General features: G+C 46.4%; 1 protein-coding gene across 1 annotated transcript in view; it reads right to left on the reverse strand.

Annotated features, from left to right (window-relative positions):
• Window positions 1-11,295, reverse strand: part of il7r (interleukin 7 receptor) — a 141,214-nt gene extending 129,919 nt beyond the window's left edge. The window contains exon 1 of the mRNA XM_068029093.1: window positions 11,173-11,295. Coding sequence (XP_067885194.1) covers window positions 11,173-11,272 — 100 coding nt within the window. The 5' untranslated portion in view covers window positions 11,273-11,295. The remainder of the gene's footprint in view (window positions 1-11,172) is intronic.
• Window positions 11,296-11,673: the final 378 nt, after the last annotated feature.

An 11,673-nucleotide genomic window follows, 5' to 3' on the forward strand; every position in this document is an offset into this window, starting at 1 on the left:
TCAGTGTGTTTTTAGGATCTGGAATGCACTGTCTGAGAGTGTGGTGGAGGCAGGTTCAGTGTGTGTTTAGGATCTGGAATGCACTGTCTGAGAGTGTGGTGGAGGCAGGTTCAGTGAGTGTTTAGGATCTGGAATGCACTGTTTGAGAGTGTGGTGGAGGCAGATTCAGTGTGTGTTTAGGATCTGGAATGCACTTTCTGAGAGTGTGTGGGGGCAGCTTCAGTGTGTGTTTAGGATCTGGAATGCACTGTCTGAGAGTGTGGTGGAGGCAGGTTCAGTGTGTGTTTAGGATCTGGAATGCATTGTCTGAGAGTGTGGTGGAGGCAGGTTCAGTTAGTGTTTAGGATCTGGAATGCACTGCCTGAGAGTGTGGTGGAGGCAGAGTCAATTGCAGCATTCAAAAGAGAACTGGAGAATTATCTGAAGAGAAAAGTTTTGCAGGGCGACAGGGAAAGGGCGGGGGAGTGGGACTAGCTGGGTTGCTCTTGCAGGGAGCCAGCATGAACATGACGGACCGAATGGCCTCCTTCTGTGCTGTAACCATTCTACAGGCTGGTTCTTAAGAACCTGCTGCCGATCTTGGTGGTGAGCTAAAAAAAATGGCAGACAACACGCCAAAGAGCTGCCGCAGTCTCCCGCGCAGCTGCTCATTTAAATTACAGGAGCAGACCACTTCCCCAAATCACGTGGAGGGGGTTGGGCTGTCTGCCCCTGGCAATGGCGTCCGCTATCTGTGTGCAGGCACTGACACCATTTTTAAAGGGCAGCCAGCCCTGCCGGTCTATTTGAATTTTTAAAGCTACACCCTGCCGAAAGTTCTCAAATAAATTTCTAACGCTCCTTTCCCACCCTCGACCTATAACAATTACATGAACGATTTGCCCATCCCCCGCCCACGAAGACTTTTTAAATCTGACCTGTTCCCCCACCCAGACTGCATAAAGGTTAAAGTTCACCCTTTCCCACCATCCCCCATACCCATTACGCTTATTTGACCCCGTTCCCCACTACTGCACTGAAAATATTACCTCCTCCTCCCTCCCCATCAGTGTCACGCTGGCTTTCCCCAGCCGGGGAATTGAAGGCGGCAGTATTACGGCCGCCACACTGAGGATCATAATGGGCCTGGAAGCTGGAAGGTAAGTTTATTTAAATGTTTTCATTTGATTGTTTTCGATATTGAAATGCAGGTCCCGTCACCCTGCGGCAGGGAGGGCACCACGGAGCCTTGCTGACACTGGGAGGAGCGGGCCGCACCTTCCCAACGTCGGCCTCCGAGGCGGGTCACAGCCAGACCCACATCCGGCCGTGGAGCCATGGAGCCAAGTGTCATGGGGGATGATATCCAGCCCGATGATTCTATGTGCTGAGAGAAGACTCTTGGATTCCGTTTGATGTTAGCTGCCAGTCTCTTCTCATATTTTCATGGATAAGATCCTGAACGGTCTTAACAAGGTGGATGTGGAGAGGATGTTTCCTCTTGTGGGGGAGTCCAGTGTTTTAAAATTAGAAGTCGCACTTTTAGGACAGAGATGGGGAGAATTTTTTTCTCAGAGGGTTGTGTGACTTTGGAACTGTCTGCCTCAGAAGGTGATGGAGGCGGGGTCATTGAATAATTTTAAGGCAGAGGTAGATAGATTCTTGTTAGGCAAGAGAATCAAAGGTTATCGGGGGTAGAGTGGGTTGTGGAATTCAAACCACAAACAGATCAGCCATGATCTTATTGAATGGCAAAGCAGGCTAGAGGGGCCGAATGGCCTACTTCCGCTCCTAATTCGTATGTTTGTATGTACTTTCTCTCTTTGCTTCTCTTATTTCTTTTATCACTTCTCCTCCGAACCTTTTATATTCAGCCCAGTTTTTACTTGTATTATCAACTCTGACATCAGTCATACACATCCTTTTTCTCCTTAAGTAAGGGAAATCAAGGAGTTATAGGCCAGCTAGCCTAACACCGGGAGTCGGAAATTACTAGAGTTTATAATGAAGGTTAGGGTGACCACAAACCCTTTCTTCTTCAAGAATTAGTAAGTATTTACTTGGAAGCATTGTGAACTGTGAGGAGGATAGTGTAGAACTTCAAAAGGACATAGACAAGTTGGTGGAATGGGCAGACAGGTGAAGTTCAATGCAGAGAAATGTGAAGTGATTCATTTTGGTAGGAGGAACATGGAGAGACAATATAGAATAAAGGGTACAATTCTAAAGGGGGTGCAGGAGCAGAGGGACCTGGGTGTGTATGTGCATAAGTCATTGAAGGTGGCAGGACAGGTTGAGAGAGCGGTTAATAGAGCATACAGTATCCTGGGCTTTATTAATAGGGGAGTAGAGTAGAAGAGCAAGGAAGTTATGTTGAACTTGTATCAGACACTAGTTTGGCCTCAGCTGGAGTATTGTGTCCAGTTCTGGGCCCCGCACTTTAGAAAAGATGTGAGGGCATTAGAGAGAGAACAGAAAAGATTCATGGGAATGGTTCCAGGGATGAGGAATTTCAGTTATGAAGATAGATTGGAGAAGTTAGGACTGTTTTCCTTGGGGAAGAGAAGGCTGAGAGGTGATTTGATAGAGGCATTCAAAATCATGAGGGTTCTGGACAGAGTAGATAGAGAGAAATTGTTCCCACTCGTGAAAGGATCGAGACCGAGAGGGCACAGATTTCAAGTAATTGGTAAAAGAAGCAAAAGTGACATGAGGAAAAACTTTTTCACACAGCGATTGGTTAAGGTCTGGAATGTGCTGCTTTAACATGGTGGAGGCAGGTTCAATTGAAGAATTCAAAAGGGAATTAGACAGTTATATGAAAAGGAAGAATGTGCAGGGTTACGGGGAGAAGGCAGGGGAATGGAACTGAGGGAGTTGCTCTTTCAGAGAGCTGGTGTGGATATGATGGGCTGAATGCCTCCTTCTGCCCCTTCAGGGATAAGAGAGCAGTTACGAGTTCAGGATACTAGGTGGGTGCCCATCCGGAAGAGTAGGAAGAGGCAGGAGGTGCAGGAGTCTTTGGGGTGTGTGCCACTTTCAAACCGGTACTCAGCATTGGAGATTGCTGGGAGTGACAATACCCTGAAGGAGCGCAGTCCAGACCATGATACCAATGGGCAAGGGACTTCTATAGGAGGGAGCAACAAAGTGTAGGAATGTAGTTGTTCTAGGAGATTCCATAGTCAGGGGGACAGACAGGCATTTCAGCAACTTTCATTAAGAGTCCCACATGGTCTTTTGCCTCCTTGGTGCCAGAGTAAAGGACATCTTGGAGAGGGTGCAGGATATTCTGCAGGGGAAAGGGAGTGAGGCAGAAGCTGTGGTACACGTTGGTACCAGTGACACAGCAAGAACAGGTATATGGTCAAGTTTTCAGGAGCAAGGGAGGACGTTAAAGTGTAGGACCTCAAAGGTTGTAATCTCTGGATTACTCCCAGTGCCACATGCTAGCAAGAATAGAAATAGGAAAATAGGAAGGATCAATGCATGGCTTGAAGCATGGTGCAGGAGGGAGAGCTTCAGATTATTGGGGCATTGGGACAAGTTCTGGGGCAGAAGGTACCTATTCAAAAAGGACAGGTTGCACCTCAACAGGACTGGGACTAATATCCTCACGGGGGGGTTCACTAGTGTGGTTGGGTAGGATTTAAACCAAACTGGCAAGGGAATGGGCACCAGCATACAGAAGTAGAAAAGAGGAGTAAATTGAATAATGTGAGAGTGTTGGACAGTAGGAGAGAAGGGAGTAGTCCCGTATGATATAGCAGCAGACTGAGAATGGCAATGATGAATGCAAAGACAGGTTTACAATGCGGGTATGTAAATGCACAAAGTGTGATGAATAAGGTTGGAGAGTTTTGTTTAATTCATTCATGGGATGTGGGCCCCGCTGGCCAGGCCAGGATTTAAGCACAATAGCAGTATGGGAATATGATGTAGTGGCAATAATGGAAATGTGGCTTAAAAATGGTGAGGACTGGGTGCTTAATATATAAGGTACAAAGTGTTCAGAAAAGATAGAGAAGAGAAAAAGGGAGGTGGGTGGCCATACTGATTAGGGAAGATGTTGTAGTGTTAGAAAGAGAGGATGTCATTGAGGGGACAAGGACAGAATCCATTTGGTTGGAGTTGGAAACAAAAAGGGTATGATCACACTACTAGGTCTATTCTACAGACCTCCAAATAGTGAGACAGAGATAGAGAATCAAATCTGCAGGGAAATCACAGAGATGTACAAGAACTGTAGAGTAGTGATATTGGGGGACTTTACCCAAATATCAATTGAGATAATTTTAGAGTAAAGGGTAGGAGGGGGAGGAATTTCTGAAATGTGTTCAGGAGAACTTACTTGATCAATCTGTTCTCAGTCCAATGGAGAAGGAGGTATTGCTGGATCTGGTGCTGGGAAATGAGGTGGGCCAAGTGGACCAAGTGTCTGTGGGGGAGAACTTGGGGAAGAGTGATCATCGTATCATAACATTTAGATTAGTAATGGAGAAGAGCAAGGAATGATATAAGATAGAATGACTAGATTGCAAGAGGGTTATTTCAATGTGAAGAGAAAGGATCTAGTCTGGATAAAATGGACCGGAATACTAACAGGAAAAACTGTAATGGAACAATGAGTTATCTTTGAGGAAGAGATGCTTCAGGTACAGGCTCGTAACATTCCAACAATGGTGCAAAGTAGGGGAACCAAAAACAGGGCTCCTTGTATGACGAGGGAGACAGAGATTATGATGAAGTGAGAAAGAGGGTATTAGATACATGTCAGGTGAATTCTTCAAGTGAGAAGCAGGCCATATACAATAAGTTAAGAGGGCAAGTGAAGAGGAAAAGAGACCTGCAAAGAGAGAATATGAAAATAGAACGGCAGTCAACATAAAATGGAATTCAAAAATCTTTCACTGGCATGTAAATAGTAATAGGCAGTAAGAGGTGGTGAGGGGCTATTAGGGACAAAGAGGGTAATATATGCTTCGAGGCACAGGTGAAGGCTTAATGAGTACTGAATAACTAGTTTGTACCGATCTTCACTAAGGAAGAGGAATCTGACAAAATATCAGTAGAAGTGAAGAGAGTACAAAGAACAAAGACAGTACAGCACAGGAACAGGCCATTCGGCCCTCCAAACCTGCGCCGATCTTGATGCCTGCCGAAACGAACACCTTCTGCACTTCCGGGGTCCGTATCCCTCTATTCCCATCCTATTCATGTATTTGTCAAGATGCCTCTTAAACGTCGCTATCGTACCTGCTTCCACCACCTCCCCCGGCAACAAGTTCCAGGCACTCACCACCCTCTGTGTAAAGAACTTGCCTCGCACATCCCCTCTAAACTTTGCCCCTCGCACCTTAAACCTATGTCCCCTAGTAACTGACTCTTCCACCCTGGGAAAAATCTTCTGACTATCCACTCTGTCCATGCCGCTCATAACTTTGTAAACCTCTATCATGTCACCCCTCCACCTCCGTCGTTCCAGTGAAAACAATCCGAGTTTATCCAACCTCTCCTCATAGCTAATGCCCTCCAGACCAGGCAACATCCTGGTAAACCTCCTCTGTACCCTCTCCAAAGCCTCCACGTCCTTCTGGTAGTGTGGCGACCAGAATTGCACGCAATATTCTAAGTGTGGCCTAACTAGAGTTCTGTACAGCTGCAGCATGACTTGCCAATTTTTATACTCTATGCCCCGAACGATGAAGGCAAGCATGCCGTATGCCTTCTTGACTACCTTATCCACCTGCGTTGCCACTTTCAGTGACCTGTGGACCCGTACGCCCAGATCTCTCTGCCTGTCAATACTCCTAAGGGTTCTGCCATTTACTGTATACTTCCCACCTGCATTAGACCTTCCAAAATGCACTACCTCACATTTGTCCGGATTAAACTCCATCTGCCATTTCTCCGCCCAAGTCTCCAACCGATCTATATCCTGCTGTATCCTCTGACAATCCTCATCACTGTCCGCAACTTCACCAACCTTTGTGTCGTCCGCAAACTTACTAATCAGACCAGCTACATTTTCCTCCAAATCATTATATATACTACAAAGAGCAAAGGTCCCAGCACTGATCCCTGCAGAACACCACTAGTCACATCCCTCCATTCAGAAAAGCACCCATCCACTGCTACCCTCTGTTTTCTATGACCGAGCCAGTTCTGTATCCATCTTGCCAGCTCCCCTCTGATCCCGTGTGACTTCACCTTTTGTACCAGTCTGCCATGAGGGACCTTGTCAAAGGCTTTACTGAAGTCCATATAGATAACATCCACTGCCCTTCCTTCATCAATCATCTTCGTCACTTCCTCAAAAAACTCAATCAAATTAGTGAGACACGACCTCCCCTTCACAAAACCATGCTGCCTCTCGCTAATAAGTTTGTTTGTTTCCAAATGGGAGTAAATCCTGTCCCGAAGAATCCTCTCGAGTAATTTCCCTACCACTGATGTAAGGCTCACCAGCCTATAATTTCCTGGATTATCCTTGCTACCCTTCTTAAACAAAGGAACAACATTGGCTATTCTCCAGTCCTCTGGGACCTCACCTGTAGCCAATGAGGATGCAAAGATTTCTGTCAAGGCCCCAGCAATTTCTTCCCTTGCCTCCCTCAGTATTCTGGGGTAGATCCCATCAGGCCCTGGGGACTTATCTACCTTAATGCTTTGCAAGACACCCAACACCTCCTCCTTTTTGATAATGAGATGACTGAGACTATCTACACTCCCTTCCCTAGGCTCATCATCCACCAAGTCCTTCTCTTTGGTGAATACTGATGCAAAGTACTCATTTAGTACCTCGCCCATTTCCTCTGGCACCACAAATAGATTCCCTTCCTTGTCTTTGAGTGGGCCAACCCTTTCCCTGGTTACCCTCTTGCTCTTTATATACGTATAAAAAGCCTTGGGATTTTCCTTAATCCTGTTTGCCAATGACTTTTCATGACCCCTTTTAGCCCTCCTGACTCCTTGCTTAAGTTCCGTCCTACTGTCTTTATATTCCTCAAGGGCTTCGTCTGTTCCCAGCCTTCCAGCCCTTACGAATGCTTCCTTTTTCTTTTTGACGAGGCTCACAATATCCCGCGTTATCCAAGGTTCCCGAAACTTGCCAAACTTACCCTTCTTCCTCACAGGAACATGCTGGTCCTGGATTCTAATCAACTGACGTTTGAAAGACTCCCACATGTCAGATGTTGATTTACCCTCAAACAGCCGCCCCCAATCTAAATTCTTCAGTTCCTGCCTAATATTGTTATAATTAGCCTTCCCCCAATTTAGCACCTTCACCCGAGGACTACTCTTATCCTTATCCACAAGTACCTTAAAACTTACGGAATTATGGTCACTGCTCCCGAAATGCTCCCCTACTGAAACTTCGACCACCTGTCCGGGCTCATTCCCCAAACCAGGTCCAGTACGGCCCCATCCCTAGTTGGACTGTCTACATATTGTTTCAAGAAGCCCTCCTGGATGCTCCTTACAAATTCTGCCCCATCCAAGCCCCTAGCACTAAGTGAGTCCCAGTCAATATAGTGGAAGTTAAAATCACCCAGCACTACAACCCTGTTACCTTTACATCTTTCCAAAATCTGTCTACATATCTGCTCCTCTACCTCCCGCTGGCTGTTGGGAGGCCTGTAGAAAACCCACAACATCGTGACTGCACCCTTCCTATTCCTGAGCTCCACCCATATTGCCTCGCTGCATGACCCCTCCGAGGTGTCCTCCCGCAGTACAGCTGTGATATTCTCCTTAACCAGTAATGTAACTCCCCCACCCCTTTTACATCCCCCTCTATCCCGCCTGAAGCTTCTAAATCCTGGAACATTTAGCTGCCAATCCTGTCCTTCCTTCAACCAAGTCTCTGTAATAGCAACAACATCATATTTCCAAGTACTAATCCAAGCTCTAAGTTCATCTGCCTTACCTGTTATACTTCTTGCATTGAAACAAATGCACTTCAGACCCCCAGTCCCGCTGTGCTCAGCAACATCTCCCTGCCTGCTCTTCCTCTTAGTCTTACTGGCCTTATTTACTAGTTCCCCCTCATTTATTTCACTTGCTGTCCTACTGCTCTCATTCCCACCCCCCTGCCACACTAGTTTAAACCCTCCCGAGTGACGCTAACAATCTCTCTTGGCATTTCTTCGCGGACTAAGATTTTGGGAAGGTTGTAGTCATCGGTTGCAGGCCCGCTGGTGACTAGTCAGGCTTATCTGTGACCATCAGATTCTCCCACAGCGGGTACAAGTGAAGATGCAGTCACTGCTGGGGGCAATTGGATCTATCCTTCTCCTCCCTTTCTCTTTCATGCTGGATCTTCGCTCAGTCTCAAAGGTGTCTGTAGCCCTCCTGATGTAGCATCTCCAGGCATCACGATCTATGGCCTGTGCTTCCCACTGGCGATGGTCGATGTGTCACACAGAGAGGGACTTCTTCAGGGGGTCCTTGAAATGTTTGCATGGGGCCACTCTGTTCCATTTACCCGTGGTCAGCTCTCCATACAACACAATCTTGGGCAGGCGACTGTTGTCCTTGTGATCCGCCATCGCAGTTGGCTTTGCAGGAGGATGGCCTCGATGTTGGTGATGTTGGCTGTTTCCAGGACTTCAATGTTTGAGATGTGGTCCTGCCAGCGGATCTTGAGGATGCTGCAGAGGCAGCGCTGATGAAAGTGGTCTAGTTGGCATACATGACGGCGGTATAGGACCCATGACTCGGCGCCATACAGAAGGGTGGTGAGGACTATGGCTTTGTACACTTTGAGTTTGGTCTGTGCTCTGAGGCTGTGGTTGCTCCACACACGTTTGTAGAGTCTGCTGAATGTACTGTTTGCTTTTGGGAGCCTATTGTCCACTTCCTTGCTTATGGTGGCATCCATTGAGATAACGCTCCCCAAATACGTACATTGCTTGATGGCATTCAGCTCGGTTCCTTTGACGACAATGCTTGGTGGTCGATATTCTGCTTGGGGTGCCGGCTGATGCCGGACTTCAGTTTTCTTTAAACTGATTTTTAGTCTGAAGTGTTGTGCTACCTCAGAAAAACGTGTTATGTGTTGCAGGTCTGACTGACTGTGCGCCAGGAGAGCACAGTCATCAGCGAAAAGAAGTTCACGGATGAGTTTTTCTTTGTCTTTGTGTGAGCCTGAAGATGCCTGAGGTTGAAAAGGTCTCCCTCAGTCTGGAAGCGTACGTAAACTGCCTCCTTAAGGTCTTCCGTTGCCTGCTACAGCATCATGCTGGAAAAGATGGGAATAGGGTCGGGGCCAGCACACATCCTTCTTCACGCCATTGGAGATGCGGAAGGAACTCGAGAGTTCGCTGTTTTGCTTGACTTGTCCGTACTAATTTTCATGAAACTGCTTCGCCATGGCCAGGAACCTGGGTGGGCATCCAAGTTTTTCAAGGATTTTCCGAAGTCCATCTCAGCTCACAGTGTCAAACCTCGCATTTTCCCACATTATACTCTGTCAAATTTTTGGCCACTCACTTAACCTATCTATAGCCCTTTGCAGACTCTTTGTATCTTCCTCACGACTTGCTTTCCTACCTATCTTTGTATCATCCGCAAATCTGGCTACAATACACTCGGTCCCTTCAACAAATCATGAATATAGATTGTAAATAGTTGAGGTCCCAGTGCTGATCCCTGTGGCACTCCACTAGTTACAGTTTGCCATCCTGAAAATGACCATTTATCCTGACTCTCTGGTTCCTGTTAATTAGCCAATCCTCTATCCATGCTAATATGTCACTCCCAACACCATGAGCTCTTATCTTGTGAAGAACTAGGGAACACTGATTGATAGTCTTGGGCAAGAGATGCAGGGGGATGTGAGGGAAAACTTTTTTACACAGTGAGTGGTAATGAGAGCTGGAACTCGCTCCCCACAAGGGTGGTGGAAGCAGAGACAATCAATGATTTCAAAAGGAAATTGGATGGGCACTTGAAGGAAATAAACTTGCAGGGCTATAGGGATCTAGTGGGGGAGTGGGACTGACTGGATAGCTCTGTGGAGAGCCAGCATGGACTCAATGGGCTGAATGGCCTCCTTCTGGGACCTTTTCTAGGGAATTTTGCAAGATTACAACCAATGCATCCACTATCTCTGTAGCCACTTCCTTTAAGACCCAACGTTACAGGCCATCAGGTCCAGGGGACTTGTCAGCCTTTAGTTCCATTAATTTTCCCATTCCTTTTCTCTGGTGATAGTGATTGTTTTAAGTTTTTCCCTCCCTTTTGCCTCTTGATTTTCTATTCATGGGGTGTTTTTTTGTGTCTTCTACTGTGAAGACAGTTACAAAATACTTGTCCAAAGTCTCTGCAATTTCCTTGTTTCCCATTATTAATTCCCAGTCTCATCCTCTAAGGAACCAGCACTTACTTTAGCAACTGTCTTCCATATTATATATTTGTAGAAGCTTTAACTGTTTCTATATTTCTTGCTTGTTTACTCTCACACTAATTTCTCCCTTTTTACTTTTTTTTGGTCATCCTCTGCTGGTTTCTGAAATTTTCCCAATCTTCTTTGCAGCATTATATGCCTTTTCTCAATTTGATGCCATCATTAACTTCCTGAGTCAGCCATGGATGGTGCATCATTCTCATAGTCTGTCTTTCCCAGTAGAATATATCTTTGTTGAGCGTTATGAAATATTTCCTTAAATGTCTGCCACTGTTACTCTACCTTGTAACGTGTTTTCCCAGTTCACTTTAGCCAACTCTGTCTTCATACCCGTGCAATTATCTTTATTTACGTTTAAGACACTAGTTTCAGACCCAAACTTCTCACCTTCAAACTGAATGTGAAATTCTGTCATGTTGTGATCATTCTTGCCTAGTTTTGCGGGGGAGGGTGGGTGGGGGAGAGAGAGAGACAGAGAAACAGGGAGAGAGAGATGGAGAGAGAGAAACAAAGAGATAGAGGCAGAGAGAAAAACAAACAGAGAGATGAAACAGTCAATTTAAGGAGTGTGAATTCTGTTCTCCATGTTTAGCAACATTTTAAACCCATTCACCAAGTGATGAGAAACTTCTCAAAGCCGTTGGAAAAACATCTATGCACTTCTCCTGACGCCTGTCTTACAGCGAGTGACCATGAGCTCACAGCCAGAATGCAGCATTGTCTGACTGAACCCAATGGCAACCCAAATCCCAATCACAATGCCCAGCTCGAGGCCCTCTTACCATCCGAGCCACTCTCAGCCAGGAGAGGTGGCAAATCCAGGAGCAGCTGGAGGAGAATTGGCAGGAAGAGGCAGCATTCCAAACTCTTGTGTGCCAGCATCTCGGTGTGTGTCCCGCGGAGTGAAAACTGCATCTGTCAGCAGCTGCTGCTCGCTGTATAACCACATCCTGAACTTGGCAACTGAGGATATTAACCTGCTCACTGCCATACACTTCAGACAATACACCCCACCTTCACTGCCTGCAAGCATATCCCCACTTCGCATTCGACAACACCTGGCCCTCATCCAATGGAAGATTTAAGATCCAGAAGTGAATTGACTGATCTGATCCAGGTGAATTGCTCCCACTGAGGAAAGACTCAAATGCTGGGAGACAGAAGGTTAAGCACTGAGTCAGCAGCTGGGGAAACCCTTGCACCTAAAGGCTCATTAAGTTTGCAATATGTTATCAGTGCAGGACGATAATGTGGGAACTGGGATAAATTGATATGTTTCTGCA

This window comes from Heterodontus francisci, chromosome 4, assembly GCF_036365525.1.
Source record: "Heterodontus francisci isolate sHetFra1 chromosome 4, sHetFra1.hap1, whole genome shotgun sequence".
In the NCBI taxonomy this organism is placed as follows: domain Eukaryota; kingdom Metazoa; phylum Chordata; class Chondrichthyes; order Heterodontiformes; family Heterodontidae; genus Heterodontus; species Heterodontus francisci.